Genomic DNA, 18,000 nt, shown 5'->3' on the forward strand with positions numbered 1-18,000 from the left:
TCTCCCCCCGATTCTACTTGCAATGGAACAGTCCAGAAAAGTCACCTTGAGGAGCTGCTGACAGCGTCCCTATATCCTGATTTGCGTTCTGTCATTGGGTTTTAATTTTGACCCATGTCTTTCCAAGTCCCTAGCCCCAAAAGCTCTTACTCTGGTGTAAGTGAATTAGGAGGACGTGGACTACTTTATTTGCTGTAGGTCTTCCTCGTAAAAATATGTGAATTGACATAGGACACTTACCTTTTCCTGGTCTGTTTGCTCCCAATGAACAGGTGCTGAGCACGTTTCAGTAGCCAAGGACCCAAATTCAACCCCCAGCACCTGCAGGTAGGGCTGGGAGAGAACCCAGAACCCTGGAGAGCTGCTGCCAATCAGTGTAGACAGCACTGAGCTAGATGGACCCAAAGGTCTAACTCTGTATAAGGCAGCTTCCTGTGATCAAGGCGTATTTACGCCTTTCCAAATGCAATCCCACTTCAAAACAAACAGCTGCATCTGTAGGTCTCAAGAGGACGATGTATGCTCCACCCAAATTTATCTGTCTAAAAAGCTTAGAATTATGCAAAATGTGGGGTGTTTGCCATGCTTGGCCTACTCAGAAGAGACCCATTGAAGTTTACAGACATAACTAACTTTGTTAATTTTGGTGGGTCTGCTCTGTGTAAGGACAACACTTGGGTTTTCCCAAAATGGATTTTATTTTTATTTTTAAAAAACAACAACAGCACTATTTGTAGCAGAACTGCCAGAACAGAGTTAGATCAGGGTTTCTCCAGCTGTTTTCGGACTACAATTCCCATCATCCCTGACCACTGGTCCTGCTAGCTAGGGATGATGGGAGCTGCAGTCCAAAAACAGCTGGAGACCCAAGTTTGGGAAACCCTAGGTTAGATGAGGGAACGTGGGTGGTGCTGTGGGTTAAACCACAGAGCCTAGGACTTGCCATCAGAAGGTCGGCGGTTCGAATCCCTGCAATGGAGTGAGCTCCCGTTGCTCTGTCCCTGCTCCTGCTAACCTAGCAGTTCGAAAGCATGTCAAAGTGCAAGTAGATAAATAGGTACCACTCCGGCGGGAAGGTAAACGGTGTTTCCATGCCCTGCTCTGGTTCGCCAGAAGCGGCTTAGTCATGCTGGCCGCATGACCCGGAAGCTGTACGCCAGCTCCCTCGGCCAATAAAGCGAGATGAGCGCTGCAACCCCAGAGTCAGTCACGACTGGACCTAATGGTCAGGGCTCCTTTTATCTTTTTAGGTTAGATGGAATTAGGAGACTAAAGAAATGGGGTTGGTAAACCTTTTGCACTTTGCCTTCTGGCAGCGGGGACCCTAGTTCAGTGGCAGAGAATCTGCTTGGCATTCAGAAAATCCCAGATTTAATCTCTGGCATTTCCAGGCAGGACTGAGAGACACCTTGCCCGAAAAACTTAACTGTTGCTTCCAGTGAATGTCGGGAATTCTGAGCAAGATAGACCAATGGTTTGATTTGGAGCTTCTTGTTTTATAAATAGACCCTTTAACTCAAGAGGCATGAGGACTGGAATCTTGACTATCTTTTTAGGGAAATGCAGTTGCTCCGTGATGGAACACCTGCTTTCCATTTGGAATATTGCAGGTTCATTCTCCCCCATAAAGGGGCTGGGAAAGATCTGTGCTCCAGACTGGAGGGTCTGTGGTTGAGATGGGCAGCTCTAGGCCAAAGGAACAGCCTGATTTCAGCTGTGTTATGCTGCTTGAGTTGCTGAGCCTCTGCCCTGCACAGGGTCATGTGTCCAGAGTTAGTGGTGACCAGATGCGTTAGAAATAAATGAGGGCTAGAAACTGAATTTAAAAAGAGCCTACAGCCATATATCAAAAAAAGCAGGGACAAGAAAAGCCGCACTTACAATCCAATTTGCTGATTCTTGCTGGAAATTAGAGCCAGAGAATTGGAAGGGACCACGAAGATCATCTAGTCCAACCCTCTGCAATGCAGGAATCTTTTGCCCAACGTGGGGCTCGAACCCACGACCCTGAGATGAAGAGTCTCATGCTCTACTTTAATTCCATTTAAAGGAATGCCCCCCCCCCTTTGCAGAGTTCCTTCCTCCCACCCAAGGTGAAAGTAGGAGTCACATTTTTTGCACAGCTGTTCTCCTTCAATCCCATCTTTCTGAATCAATAGCTTGGTCCTTTTTGTAGCTATCCTTGTGAAACGTGAACTCCGAGGTAAAATTTCAATAATGCCCGTTATGACCTTGTGACTGTATTGGAACCTCATCCGTGTCTCTTGTGAAAAGGTGTTTTGCATTAATATGGAGGGTTTTTAAAAAATATTATATAAATATATATATATAAGCACTAAGTTTTGTAAAACAGGTTATGTCAATAAATCCTTAAAAAAATGATGCTATTTTAAAATGCAACCTAAGGCTCTGGGCTGGCTGTTTGTTTTTAATTAAAACCTGGGATGCCTTTTAGATTTTAATATTTTCCTCGATTAAGAACAGGGGTTCCTAAACTGTGGTCTTTGGACCATCAGCAGTCTGCAAGATTTGTTTGGGTGGCCTGCATTGTCTGTACAACACAATTACAAATCGCACAGCACATTACAGTGGCTGTAATAGGCAGAAAAAAATCTTTAAAGACAATCAGACATTTTCAAGTGGTCCGTGGGAAAAATAATGGGAACCAATGTAAACCTTTTTTGGGGGTGAGAGGGACCTGTGTACTTCTGCTTGTTGCCATCTCCTACTCTCATCAACCTCTGCTAGCACAGCCAATCTTCAGGGATGATGGGAGTTGGTGGCAGACAACAAGTGGCAGGCCCCAGCCCCCCACCGCCCCAAGCTTGGTTCAGGTACAGATTGTTCACCTTCTGGTAATACATTGAAATTAAAACACTGGGTTGGGAGATGGGAGTCCCTACCAGGGTGGGGAAGGCTGGGCTATGCAGTACAGGGGAACCTCGGTTGTCGAACGCAATCCGTTCCAGAAGACCGTTTGACTTCCAAAATGTTCGACAACTGAGGCGCAAAGGGCTGTCAGCAATTTCCATTCAGAAAATTGAAAAACACGCAGTGGAAGCCGTTCGACTTCCGAGGCGCGTTTGAAAACGAACGCAATTACTTCCGGGTTTTCGGCGTTCAGCTTCCAAGGTTCCACTGTACTGGCTGAGATGCAGCAGCGCATCCAAGCCCTTATGAGGCCACTTCATGCGGTTCAAGCCTTCACAAGCCATTCTGTGCCGTTTCACTCATCGAATTGTAGAGTTGGAAGGGATTCTAAGGGTCCTCTAGTCCAAATGCAGGGATCTCAGTCATTGGAAGGATGCCGAAAGGCAGGTGGGTACGTGTGGCTCAGCATTGCCTGCTGATCATCCCAGGCCCATTAGCCATGCTTCCTAGGGCTGATAGGAGCTGCAGCTCAGGAACACCTCTCTAGAGGAACAACAGTTCCCCAACAAACCATCTAAAGCAGGCATAGGCAAACTCGGCCCTCCAGATGTTTTGGGACTACAACTCCCATCATCCCCGAGCACTGTTCCTGTTAGCTAGGGATGATGGGAATTGTAGTCCTAAAACATCTGGAGGGCTGAGTTTGCCTATCCCTGATCTAAAACAAGTATCCTTATTACTAATCAGAACAGACCCACTGCAGTGAATAAACCTGCATTAGTCGTGGCCATCAATTTCAACGGATCGACTCTCAGTAGGACTTGGCTGTTGTTATGCTTACCTTGGAAATATAATGGGTGGCAGCCGAGTGAATGTTACTCAGAGTAGAGCCATTGAAATTAATGGGACCCTGGTCACGTCCATTAATTTACCTGCAAGAACTTAAGACGACAAGGTTTCTTGGAGTTTGTACATGTTGTGCTCTTTTTATTAACACCACATCAAATTGCATTTATCCAGTCCTCTTCCGAACCTCACGCCAGGTTTCCTCCTGTACCCAAACTGGCACTACCATACCTTTAGAATGCTGCACACACTGTACACAATAAACGCACACAAACGCAAAAGAGCTTCATTAGTAGTTTTTGTCGTTTTCTCCACCTACGTACAACTTTCTCTTTTTTTTTTGTTTTGTTTTTTTAAAAAGCCTGCCGGGCACAAAGAGGTCGGTTCACGGTATTCAAACACAGCAGTTAACAGAACAGATGGAAGAGCTGAGCCAAAGGCTTCCAGTGCAGAGAAGAGGTCTTCGAAGGGGGTGGGAGTGGAGAGAAGAGGAGTCAGGACAAGACAGTGCAAGATGCCTACTCAGGCTGGGCTGGGGGGTGGCGAGTGCAGAAGCACATCAGACACTCATGCACCTCTCACTAAGATCTGCGGCTCCTATTCCACCTAAAAGAGACACACACACACAGCTCAAATTGCTTGGGTCTTTAAAAAAAAAAAAGCCAATGAAACTATTTGTTGGATTGATTTATGGTCCTACCATCTCTTTGCCAGACTTGCGTACGGCAGGGCCCTGTGGGTGCATGCCCTCCAGGAGCTTTGCACTGAGGTCTGCAAAGCAAGGAAAGAGTGGGAATAGGCAATACGGGGCTGGGCGACAGCAGCCATTTTTGCACGTCCAAAAAACAGCAGCCTGATGCTCTGCTCACGCCTATTTTCAGCACCACCTTCCAGCTGTTCTGTTTACAACAGGAAAGGTAGCGGCTGAGGAAACACAGCTGGACAAGGCGGAGGGATGACCAATCCTGGGAAGTTCCCTGGGGCCAAGGGCAGCACAGGCTCACCTTCTTTGGATTTGTTAAGAAATATGTTGCCCTTCCCCAACTACCTTCCACTTGAGATCCATCAGCCTAGTGGGGGGAAAGGTGGTCCCTTTCATTTTAGCTGCCAACTCGACTCTTTCCCCCCTCGCTCAGCCTTGGGCAGCAGGTGGGCTCCCTTTGGCCAACCTGAATTTCAAATTTATCCCCCACCTGTCCAGCTGTGCATGGTCCCATCTTTCATCCGAAAGCAGCTGCACCACCAATTTAGCAGTGCCCGCCGGGGGGAATGGGCTTAACTTGGTGCAGACCGCCAGAGGGGGGGAGTCCGACCGCAGTTGGCAGCTGTGGGTGATAAACCATCACGGAATCATGGAAGATTTGCTTCCCAACGAGGAAACCTTTGAAAACCCAAAACAAAAAAATGCCTTTTAAAAAACTGTAAGACTCTTCAAAGACAATCCTCCAGTCCCAAACATCTTTCTAAAACTGTAAACACACATGACGTAGCTTGTGAGAGAGGGACCCCAAACTCTAGCCCTGAAACTGCTGTCCTTGAAGACTGCAGCTCCTCGCCAGCCCTAAGGTGGGTGGGACGGAGGGGGAGGGGAGGACAAAGATCAGGCTCAAGGTGTGTCAGTGCTCTGCAACTCAGCCCCTGCCCCCGGTCCTAGACTGGAAGTAAAGTGACCGGGGCATCACATGCAGAACTCTCGGTTTTTCGCCAGCTTGAGTTTTGCCTTTTACAGCAAAGTGTACAGCAGTTACAGACATTTTCATTTAAGAGTAAGGGGTAGGGGAAGTAATCTTAATCAGGGTGGGGTAAGGAGCTGATTTCTGCGGCTGGGGGTGGTGGTAAGGAAGGCAGAAGATGAACCAGACTAAAAGAGAACTGATGTCATTAAGGGAGACGGGGGTGGAGAATTCCCCTTTCCATCAGTGAGGGTACAGCTGGGGGTGGCAGATAAGTACTGGCTGGGTACTTTTTGAAGCTTCCTTAAGCTTGCCCTCTTCATTCAGGCCACTTAGTCCATGGCAGAAAGATGGGTGCGCCTGGTAAGAGACACTGCCTTAATGGAACTAGGGAACATTGCACTTGAAGCAAATCCTGCCATTTTAAGGAGGTCAGGCGGGGAGGGGGGGGGAATCGAGAACAAGGAAGAAGAGAGGAACAGACTAGCTTCACCTTGCAGCCTACCAAAGCTGGTTTTAGAAATGCTAATGTCCCGCTGAGCAGAGAGCACATCTCTTAACATGAAAAGGAACACCCATTTTTGATGGCTTACTATAATGTTCCATCCAAGACAGGACACCAAAGCTGCTTTAGAGCCAAAGGGTGCCCCCTCCCCTCTTTTAAACTTCTGACACCAGTTCGTGTTTAGTCCAGTGCATTCTGAATCCAGTGTTTAAGCTTTGGGGAGGGGGTGGATTTTTTAAAATCTTTTTTTATATATATATATAAAAACATAATCAGTAAGCTTGGAATGCACACATCAAGCTGATTCGGCATGTTCCTTCATAGGTACAAGTAACAATGGTTATAACTATGACACAGGGGGTATTTTTTGTTTCATTTTAGTTAACAGCTGAGTCCTGGCTCCTTGCAAGGTTATTCTGCCTTTTTCTTCACAACTCCAGGAAGCTTTGCTTGAATCCTGTTGGGGGGGGGGGGGAGAAAGAGAGAAGAAGTGGGATTAGGTGCTGGGGGCACAGGAATAACAATTATGTTTGTGTCATTTTAAGTCCTGGTATTAGATAAAGTGACCAATGTCACACTTCTCAATATGGTATGAAATGACATGACGCTAACAGAAAGCAAATCTGGATCTGGTCAGGGCCTGGATGGGCGACAAAATACAAGGCACGCCATCCTGAGTTTTACTGAATAAAGGTGAGGTATAAATAACAAAACACACTCAAATTCACATAAGTCATCTCTCAAAAATGGACAGAAGATAGACCCTGCCAGTTGCATCTATTTGATGACTAATCAAGTGTTCTGGATTAGGTCCCATCCAGCCTTCGTGCCATTGTTAGAGGGGCATCATGAGCACTAGAAGCATCCTCAGTGTCCCAAAATGGAATTCCTTGGTAGGTTAAACATGACTACCACATGCAGGCAGCATTAAACTGATCTTGATGATGGCTGTCTAAATAATGCAAGCTGGTTGTGTGTACAGGGGCTTGTCCCTCTGGACTGGCAAAAGCCCTTTTATGTCTTGAAAGGTGAACTGTTCCGACTGCAAGACAGCCAAAAGAGGCTCAAAGATGAAAGCAAAGCGTAACACCACACCTGTAAGGAATTTCTTACTTAAGGCTGACCAGTAACCAGATGCCTACAATTTCTGACTGGCTTTGCTCTCCAAACTAATGTTCTCCTGCCATTAATTTGACTGGTTTTTAAAAGTGACAAATACAATAATAATTAAACAAACAATAACATAACCAAAGAACAAATAACACTGTCCGACGCTGTCAAGGAGCAAGCTAAGTCACCCTACAGTCTGATGAGCAGCAGCCAGGAAAGGGTGGGTGATTTGCTGCTTTGGCCCCAATTATTAATTATCTTTAATTGCCCCCCCTCCAAGGTCCCAGGGCAGGTTACAACAAAGATGCCCCCCCGCCCAGCCTTGCCCTCCCATCTGAAGTCTGGCTGCTCACCACACTTCCCAGAGGGCTGCACATGGCAAGAGTCAAAATACTGAAGCCTGCCAATAACTCTGATGGGACTTACTTTGTTACAACTGACTTGATCTGCTCCCGGGCAATCCCAACGTAATGGTCGATCTGAGTCTAGGAACAAAAAAAACAAAAGTAATTAGAAGAGGTGTATGGGAACCAACTTGCACAAGACCACTGTGAATTTCTAACCAGGGCTGCCATGTGCAACTGTGCTCTTACACAAAGGGAATCACACACACACACACACACACACACACACACACACACACACACACAGCATAACCTCTCTCTCTCTGGATAGGTAACTGCACCTGCCCAGATGTTGCTAGAACAGCCTTTGCCAACCTGGTGTCCTCCACATGTTGGAACTACAACCCCCACCAGCCCCTGCCTTTATGGCCTGTTGGGCAAAACATATTGAAGGCGCCAGGTTGACAGAGGCTCTGCTAGATTATATTGGATATAGTGCATAACTGTAATTGTGCTCACTGAATGGATGTTTTCGTAGCTCCAAGTTCTCTTATGGAAAACGCTCAGGTCTTTTTTTTATATAAATAGTATACAGGATAAATTCTGTTCATGCCTGCTCTGTGGAAAGCCCCTGACCAAAGAAACATGGCACCAAAATAAATATCATCCCTCATCCAAAGATGGGCCCACTGTTCCACACTGCCTACCCCCCTGCCTCTGCGCACCAGTCAAGCAGCCCACTGTGGTCCAGACAACACAAGCTCACATTCCAGGTTACCCACCTTGTATTTCTCATAAACGACAGGGACGCTGAAAACCAGCAACTCCGCTGAAACGACACAAAGGCAAGTCACAGGTCACCAAGGGAGCCAAGATGGGTCACAAAACTGGGGCAGGCTAATCAGATGGGCCGAATAGCGCAAGGGCAGCCACGATGGAATCTGGAGGTTTCACTCTCTTGAGTTTCACTGTGCCCGTGACCCTGGCTGACCCGGGCCTTAAAAATGGGACAGCGCATGAGTGACCAAGAACAACTGCAGCTCAGTGGTGGAGGAGCACCTGCTCTGTTTGCAGAAGGTGCCAGGTTCCATCTCTGGCATCTCCAGGTAGGGCTGGGAAAGAAAGACCCTGCCTGAGACCCTGGAGAGCCACTGCCAGTCAGTGTAGACAATACTGAGCTAGATGGGCCAAGGGTCTAACTCAGTTCACAGCACCTTCTTATGTTCTTCCTATGAGACATGCCTGTTCCTCAAGACACAGGCAGCCTTTGAAATCTGTATTAATTAGGTGGAATTATGGAACTCTCCACCACAATATATGTCAATGGCCACTGACAGACCTCTCCTCTCCTCCGTGAATTTGTTCAATCCTCTTTTAGAGCTAAGTTAGACTTTTTATCAGTCACAACCAGAGGGAATCTGTCAACGAAAACCAGTTGCTGGTGGGCAAATGGGAGGATATTGGCCTTCACATCCTGCCCCTGGGCTCCCTGGAAGTATCTTGCTGTTCGCTGTATGAAACAAGATCCTGGATTGGCTGGACCTAGAGTATGACTCCACAGGGCAAATGCTTTAAGATTTCCCTGGTCAAATGTAACTGCAGATTGGCGAGGGGCCAGGCTGCCGATGCCACGGCATCTATCGTTACTGCGTCTTACCAAGGATAAGGAGGGTGATCCCGTTGAAGATGGCACCAACGTACGTCATCAGCCACATGACAACTGCCAGCTGCAGGCAAAACAGGATGGCACACAGTTAGCAAAAACCCTAGGCTGTTTATAGTATTAATGCATCAGTAAGGCCACGCTGGAGCAGAGGATCCTGTGAAGTTGTCCTCTTTGACCTCCCTGGACCAGCCTGCTTGCTGCAGTGCCCCATTTATTAGGACAGCTGCAGAAACTGATTTAGATGGCTGTGCCATCCTGGATTTCGGTGGTCATTCCCACAAGGACTCCCCCTCTCTGCCCCTTAGCCTTCATTCCCATTCAAAGCGGAGCATTTGCTTATGCCAATCCCTTGTTACCCATCCCTCTCTCATTTCACCCTACTCTTTCGCTCTGCCTTTTCTTTCAAGGTTCAAAAAAGGTGGCCACTCGCCACAGGAGAGCGCATCTTTTTGCAAGAGGGCTGTGGCGGGGGGGATTTCTACCATTTCATGAGCCTAGAAAAGGACAGGAACTCTTCCAAATTCTACACTGACCTCAGATTAACTACAAAAGCGGAATTCAGTCTCGCTGCATTCCAGTGGGTCCTGACTCAGTGTGGCACTGCTACCCATCTCTGGGCTCATGGTGAGACCTTCCTGCTTTAAGTTTCAGGGAAAACAAGCACACGTCCTTCCTCCTCAGCTCAAAGAAACAGGCACTCCAATGACACTGTGGTGGGAGCTGTCCTCTGCTTGAGGCTCCTGCTCTGTAGCCAGTGTTAGAAACTCAAATATATATAAGCTAGCACCCAATAGTTCCTTAAACCAAGGTTAGTTACCAAAACAGAATGTCTAGTTGCCATTTTTGAGCAAGATAGCTCTAAAGTCTTATTTTTCAAATGATGGACCGACTGTGACTGATTCTCAGCAAAACATCTGGTTACTTCAGATGACAGCCTTGAGCTAGGTTAAGAACTATGAGAACTTAAAAGAAGAAAAGTCACTTGATCCAGGGATGGTCCACATATCTATTGGCCTGTTCCAACCTCTGTTTCTTAATGGTGACTGCTCCTGTTCTGGCTGCACAGAAAAAGCATTTGGATTTCTGAAATTCATTCAGATTGTGCAGATAAAATATAACTGATAGAATTCTACAGGAATGGAGTATTAGTGTGTGAAAACACTCCAGATCCTAAAGATCTCTAGGCATGCACCTCCAGATGGTGGGTGCCCAGGCAGCTTCACTTGGTCACGAGTGGTTGAAAGCCAGGTGCAAAAATGCGCCTGGCTAATTTCGAGCACTGTCTGTAGCATACTTAGTATACTTCATCTGGCCCTCCACTGACCTTCAGCGAATCCACCAAGTCTTCTACCAGGAAGAGGCGCATGATGAGTTTCAGGGCATGGTTGATGTGTCCCATAGCAGCGCTGACGTAGTTGTGGAAAGCCTCAGAGGAGAGCGCAACGTCGACATCCAGGTAGGCTCTGGGAGGGGGAAAAGGGCAGAAAGACACATTGTGGATAAAACTGAAGAACCAGATAGCAACAAACACTTCTTCATTGCCTGCCAGTCATGTTATGACAGGTTCCTTCCTTCTGTAGAGTAGGCCATTTTTTTTATTAAACTCCATCATGGCTGTTGGGCTGATGCTGACTTGTTTCCCCAGGAGGCAAATAGCGAACAAGGCAGGGTCCTCTCTACCCTCTGGTGGCAAATGAAGGCCTGCCCTCCCAGCAGCAGCAAAGGACTAAGTCTGCCCTTTGATGACTGAAGGAGGGAAATGGTTCACCAACAATTAAGACTTCTCCAGTGGGCACTCCATACTTATGTGGCGCCATCAACGATGAGCCAATTTTAAATTAACAAGAGTGAGTCCTTAAGAAGAGCCCTGATGGACCTACTCCTGCCAATTTGAAAGTGGCTCATCGCTGCCGGCAGTGCATCAGTATACTAGAGGACAAACAAAGGATTCATTTTCAACTACATGGCAAAAATGTATTTCTATAGAGACGACAATGCTTAAATGCTTCCTGTGAAACACACTACTATTTGGACTTTTAGCATCAAGTGAGAATATCGTATGACAACACCTTGATATTTATAAACAACATCTTTTTTTTAATGGACATACTATTTATCATACCAATAATAATCATTTCCCCCAGGGATTCTGAATGCAACAACTCAAATGTGTATTTCATTTTAATGCAATTGTACAGTTTCCTCTTCATTTTTTCATTTTAATACATTGTTGAATTATAAGTCTTTGATTAAGCAAAGGGGGGGGGGGGAATCTATTTTTAAAAAGGAGCCCAGCTGGATCAGAGGATCCGTCAAGTCCTGCAAACTGCTTCCAACAGTGGCTAGAGCCAGATGCAGAGGGACTGCAGCTCAGTGACAAGAGCGTACACAGGAAAGGCCAGAGCGCATGAGAATATTCCGTTCAATCCCTGGAATCACAGGACAGGGCTAACTGGGTAGGGAAAGACTCCTGCCCAGAACCGTGGAGAATGATTGCTGCGTAGTGTGGGCAATGCGGAGTTGGATGGACCAGGGGTTAGCATTGGTTTAAGGCAGGTTCCTCTGTTCCTTTGGGTAGCCCTCCTGCACTACATGCTTCTAGTGTAATCATGTATGTAGTCACTGCTTCTGAACCTGGAGGCTCCATTTAGCTCTCACAATTGACAGCTAGCCACAGAATTCCTCCTCTCCATGCAATTGCCTATGCTTCTTCGCATCCAAAGTTAGCATTTACTACCCGATCTCATGGTCTCGAGTTCATGCAGGCCATTTTTCAGAAAGGATAAGGGAGAATGGAAATCTACTTAGACCAAACGGAACCTGGTGAGAACAGCAACGAACTCTACTGGCCCCGAGCCAAGCCCACTCACTTGAATGGATGCCCCTCTTCAGACTTCTGCACAGCCTGAATGACAGACTTGTAGACCCGGTAGCTGATGGTGACAGAGAGGAGTGCCAGGATGAGGTACGAGATGACGCTGATGACGCTGAAAGCAGCCAGGGAGAGCAGCAAGATCAGCGTGGTGCTGAAGACAAGGCCCGTCTTCTTCACATCCCGCCAGAAGACCAGATCGCGCACTGCCAAAGAGAGAAATGAGCACAAGAGGTCACTGGAGAGGGTCGGAAACTGCTATAAGAAGAGCACCCAGGCCGTGCAATTCTAAGGGCGACAACCAAGGACCTTCTCTGCATCCTCCCAGCAGCCAAGGCATCCATGAAGCCTCTTGGGCCCCTGCTCCCCTCACTGCCCCTTGGTCATGAGATGGTGAGGATGGTTATCTTTTAATCCCTTAGAACATAGAGCTGGAGGAGGAAGTTGGAAGAGTGGCACTATCTCTCACTTCCTCTTTCAGCTCTATGCTTTTTCAAGGCTCAGATTTATTCTACCAGGTATGACTTCTACCCAGATTCCTTGGAAAAGCAAACATGCTCTCACACTTGCGTCTTCTCTCCCAGGGCCGATCTAAAAGATGAGGAAAGAATTGTCCAGAGGGGTGGTACCCGTAGCACTTGCTCAAATATTCAAATATGCCCATGGGGCCTAAAAAGGCTGGCAACCCCTGAACAAAGAGATGGCAGGTGGCTAACAGGAGAGGGCTTGGGTGATCACGGCACCACTGCTGTGGAATGCAGTTTTTCAAAAGGCCTGTTTGGCCCCATTCCTGCTACCCTTGGGCTGCTTTGCAACTTCTGTAAAAGGATACTGTGGACCAAATGAACAGTTATTTATAACCTGGCTGTTTCTGAAAGCTTCTCATATACTTTAATTTATTGCAGCAAAACAAAACCAGATTTAGTAGGCACCTTGAGGATCTTTTCAAAAAGACAAAAGTGGGATATAAATCTGTTTTATGAATACAGTATAAATGCAATCTGCAGGCACATGAAGCTCTTGCAATCCTGTATGTCTACTCGGAAGCAAGCACCATCACCATCAAATTCAATGGGATGTAGGTTTGCAACCTGTGCACAGTCTTACTTGGAGGCAAGTCCCCTTGAACTCAGTGGGGATGGTGCTTACTCCCAAGTAGGACTGCTATCGTAACAAACCATCTCAATTGCTTGCTTAAAAAGGGTCAAATTGGTGGATCTGTTGAACTAAGCCTAAGGGCCATCACAGAAAAATATGGTTCAGTGGTGGCCTCCATAGTGTGGGGGACTGCTAAGAGATTTTCCCTAGATCTCTATGGAACGTAGGAGAGCCACTGACAATGGTTTTTAAAATGGTAACTTGGTTTCAGCTAGTTGGATGTGGGGGGGGGGGGAGAGAGACATTACTATATGTAAGAAACCACCCACTACATTATTTGTGTTAGCATTTGTTGGCCTGCATGGCAGACCTGCAATACTATTTTATATGCCAAGTGAGGATTAATGCATTGAAGCAGTCATCTATAACTGATAAAAATAGGTGTACATATATTTCAAACCCCCTCCAACAAATTTCTACCCTTTTCCAAACACATACCACCTTTCTGCATGGCTCCAAAATTCCTGAGTATTTTCTGTTTCTACCAAAGCTCTTTTTAAATACAAACATTCAGCCCATGAGGGTCATCTAATCCAGCCTCCTGCAATGCAGGAATTTTTCACCCAGCATGGGGCTCAAAACTACAACCTTGAGATGTTGTAGTCTCATGTTCTACTGACCGAGCTCAGTCTTGTCCAAAGCACAGCCAAAACGATATATTTATTTTATTTACAAATTTATAATCTGCACTTTCATAAAAAAATACAGCAAGGCAGAGTACAACATATAAAGCTAAAATTCAAAAATGTAAAAGAGAAGTTTTCAAAAGACGTCTAAAGGAAGGATGGTCCCTGCTGAACTTCTACTGGCAGGGAGTTCCATAGGGCACCTTGGCCTGACACACTAAAGACTCAGCCCCTAGTGAAGACCAACTAACACTCAGGGGTGTGGGAAAATCACCAGAAGTGCCCCCATCAGAGGAGCTCAGCAAGTGAGGTGGAGCTTTAGGAATCAAGCCATCCTTAAGGTACTTTGGGCATAAATCATTTAGGGCTTGGTGCATTAACACAAAAGTACCTTGCAGTTAGTCTGGCAAGGCAAAGTCACAGCCCGACTCCCTGCCACAACTTACCTGGGATTAACCCCCTCCTTGTTCCTACAGGGTATTTCCCAAAAGCAAGTGCTGTGGAGACTTAGTTTCCTAAAGAATGACAGCGCGGCTGGGGAGCCTGTGGCCCTCCAGATGTCGCTGAACTCCAACCTCCCATCAGCCCCCGGCCAGTCAAGGATGATGGGAGCTGTAGTCCAACACAGCCTCCCCACCTAGACTCTACAATATTTTAACGGCCTGCCTTCCAAATCAGTTGGTTGTTGCAGCGAAATTAAACTGTCTTTTGGAAACAGATGCTCAGGTTCGGTTGGTGCTGGTAGGATGAAGGAATCCAGTTCAGGAATTAGGCACAGAAATCTCGTTGGATGTACCAGGTTTGAAAATGAGGGTCTCACCCACCCAGGCGGACGCCTGCGTCAAAGGTGGTAGAGATGGTCCCCCTACTGTGCGGTTCTGGCCTGTAACACCCAGCCGCCTCTAGGAAGGGGGCACTGTTGCCCCACAGCGTGAGGACAAGCCCCTAGTCCTTGGATCGGCAGCAAATGGCGTTAGGCCAGCCCCCCGCTGTTTATTCTTCTAGAGAGAGAGGAGGGAGGCTGATGGGGGCCAAGGGAAAGAGGCCAGTATGGTGTAGTGGTTAAGAGCAGTAGTCTCGTAATCTGGGGAACCGGGTTCGTGTCTCCGCTCCTCCACATGCAGCTGCTGGGTGACCTTGGGCCAGTCACACTTCTCTGAAGTCTCTCAGCCCCACTCACCCCACAGAGTGTTTGTTGTGGGGGAGGAAGGGAAAGGAGAATGTTAGCCGCTTTGAGACTCCTTAAAAGGGAGTGAAAGGTGGGATATCAAATCCAAACTCTTCTTCTTCTTCTTCCTGATAGGCTGGCTGCAGGCCACACCGCTGAGCTCAAGACAAAGCCTGGCTCCCAGTCCCAGCCCAGGAGAGGATAAAGGAAGGTGGGTTTGCCTCTGACAAGACACTGCGCTTGGCTGCTCTCAGGATCACCCCCCCAACCCCAAATATATATATCACACACACACTTGCACATCAGGGTTGTGGGTGGATTTGCAACTTTGGGAGAGAAGCCAGCACAGCCAGTTCCTGCCCTGCACCTTCCCACTGAAGCCTCAGGAAGGGAGCAGGTAACTGGTTCAGGGCAGAACCCCATTGCTTCTGAGGGGGCAGGAGCAGAGGAGGGAGACTGGCTGCCCTCCTCCCAACAAAAGCTCTTTCTGCTGCAACAGCTTGGCCGAGTTCCTTGCCCATCTCTCCCCCCCCCCAATGCATTAGCTGTCAAAACAGGCAGAAGTGGGAGGAGGTTGCAGGACAGAAAGAGGACAAAGGAACAGATCACGGGTCGCTTGCCCACAGCGAGGGTATGAAGGAAAAACAACAGCCCGCACATACACACAGCGCAAGAGAGATGCTGGAAGTGTGGGTTGCTACAGCATCAACGCAGACATCTTGGCGATGATGCTTTCTGCAAATGCACCAAGAAGGGGAGGTGGATGGGGGGTGGCAGTGGTGCTGGGTAGATGATGGATGAGTAATCACAGCATCGAATAAGGCAGGAATGGAAGAGCGGAAAAGAAAAACCGCCTGTCAGCGTCTCTCCCCTTTCGCCGCTCTCTTGCTCGTGTTTACTAGTCTGCTGCAAGGGGCTGCTGGGAAGTCTTAAGCTCTGCTCGCCACCCTCTGGGACATTTAGTGTGCATTTTTCATGAGCCTGTGAAGAGCCAAGCAGGCAGCCAAACAGGGCTGTTTTGTACTGCAGCACTCTCAGAACCTTAGCGCTCATTTTTTTTAAAAAAGAGATGTTGCTAGCTCTCATGACTCTGAGGCAAAGTGTGAAGACTGGGAGCAGGGGGTGCCTATTTGAATCTTCCATGTGGGGTGGGGAGGCACAGCTCGAGGAAGGATTGCAGAAGGGCTGCAGTGCCCCCATTCTCAGAGGGGTTTTTTTTGTACTTCCTCCATGTCATGACTACCAGAAAACAGAATTAGGCAGCCAGATCCCGTCCCCTGTGTGGTAAGTGAAGTGGGCTAAAGAAGTGCCCTTCAGCTCACCATTCCTGTTGTTAGGCAGACTGCTGGCTAATAATAACAGTCCAGGAAGGCTGGTTGAGATTTTGCTAGTGGGAACCCGACGGTGGCAAGAAATGCTCTCTTCATAACAGAACTTGTGTGCTTTTTGAAACGAAGTTATCCATCAGGTTTGGGGGAATGCAATAAACACTCTTTGAGCGGAAGAGACAAGCAGAGGCGGCAGTTGCCTTGTAGATGTGCCTCTTTGCCTCTACTTGTATTATATATATATATATTTTATTTAAACATATTACTCTTGATCTAAAAGATTATCTGGGTGGTGTAAATATATGCAAAAACGAAATAAAAAGTAACGAAGTATGATATAAAATTAATCAGGACTGAGCAAAATACATCTTAGAAACGCCATAAGGAATGCCACCAGAAGCAGATACATAAATATCTGCCATTAAAAGCAAAAGGGAAAAACAACAGTCTTTAAAAGCTCGCTGAATTGAAAGAACCAGTTGTGCCTTTGAAAGGGAATCCTATGGGGTAGGAGACAACTCTGAAAAGGCCCCCGCCATGTCTTATTCATATTTGGAAATAAAGCAAATATTATGAGTCTCCAGCGTTCTCTCTCATTTAAAATACATTAATCTCTGTACACCTGGAAATTGTGGTGTGGGTTGAGGTTCAATAAATTTGTATATGGCTTCCTAACTCAGAAGTCCTGAACTGGTTTACAAGCAAGGGAAAAAACACAATAATATTACAAGAACACGTTAAAAGCAGAGTTAACAATATAGTATCACTTGGTGCTGCCCTAATGCCCAAGCAAGTAAGACACACATAATATGACAACATGAAGCTGCCTTGTATCAAGTCAGACCGGATTGGCTAGCCTAACTTAGTACTGCTTGCTCTGACTGGCAGCAGTTCCCAAGGATTCCAGCCCCGCAACCAGAGATCCTTTCCATTGGAGACTGTCAAACTGGGACGTTATGCAGCCAAAGCGTCTTGCCACCCCCTGAACTACCCCAGGGATTGAGCCTGGGACTTTACACATGCAAAGCATGTGGCCCACCATGGGGCAAGGGCCCCTCCTAGGAGCAGCAGCACAGAGGAGGCATTTAAAACTCAGCACAACACTCTCTCTGTTCAGACATGGGAGAGCCACTCCCTCTTTATGGGAGATGGGCGACTGGCAACTCGCCAAAGATGAAAGTTTATAAAAAACCCTTTTCAGGCTGCTTGCTCCTTGACCCACAGAGGAGGGGAAAATAAAAATAATGATGGGTTTTGCCTCTCGTTAACCCCCACCCCTCTGCTTGCAGTTCAGCTTGAAAATAAAAACAAAGAAAGGGAGAGAGGAAAAGCATCTGCAAAAACTGAAGCCCGCAGCCCAAACAGAGCAGAAGCCAAGAATCCCTCTGTTGTGCTTGTCTGGTATCAAGCCCATAAAAGCCATGCTGGTGAACAAAGGAGAGCAGGGGGAATACAACCCCAGGGTTGTGATGGGCTGAGATTTCCCTCACTGGGAGGAAGTCTTCCTAGCAACAACTTCTCCCCACCCACACCCACCTCCAAATGCAGAAAGATACTCTTACAGCATCTTTTCAAACAGGCAGAGAGGAAGGCCAATGCCCACCTTCCCTCCTTACTCTAGCAAAAGGTTATCTAAGTGTCTTGGGAGTGTGCAAATGAATACACACGAGTTCTAGACATGCGTGTGAGTTCAGACACACACCTTGTAACATGAGTGTGATTCATACTGCAGAGCTATACATCCATCAGCTACAGTGGAACACAACCTGCGTAAGATGGCAGACTCCTGCACATACAAACTTAGGTACAACTTAGCTCAATTGAGCTCCCAAA

At 47.2% G+C, this 18,000-nt stretch overlaps 1 protein-coding gene across 1 annotated transcript in view; it reads right to left on the minus strand.

The window, feature by feature from the left end:
- Positions 1-3,827: 3,827 nt before the first annotated feature.
- The window catches only part of RTN3 (reticulon 3), a 39,286-nt gene continuing 25,113 nt past the window's right edge, over positions 3,828-18,000 (minus strand). Inside the window, exons 4-9 of the mRNA XM_081891392.1 lie at positions 11,886-12,093; positions 10,340-10,478; positions 9,007-9,076; positions 8,132-8,178; positions 7,432-7,490; positions 3,828-6,352 (exon numbers count right to left, since the gene is read on the minus strand). Coding sequence (XP_081747518.1) covers positions 6,307-6,352; positions 7,432-7,490; positions 8,132-8,178; positions 9,007-9,076; positions 10,340-10,478; positions 11,886-12,093 — 569 coding nt within the window. The 3' untranslated portion in view covers positions 3,828-6,306. The remainder of the gene's footprint in view (positions 6,353-7,431; positions 7,491-8,131; positions 8,179-9,006; positions 9,077-10,339; positions 10,479-11,885; positions 12,094-18,000) is intronic.

The sequence above is a fragment of the Podarcis melisellensis genome (assembly GCF_964234715.1).
Source record: "Podarcis melisellensis genome assembly, chromosome: 16".
Classification (NCBI taxonomy): Eukaryota; Metazoa; Chordata; class Lepidosauria; order Squamata; family Lacertidae; genus Podarcis; species Podarcis melisellensis.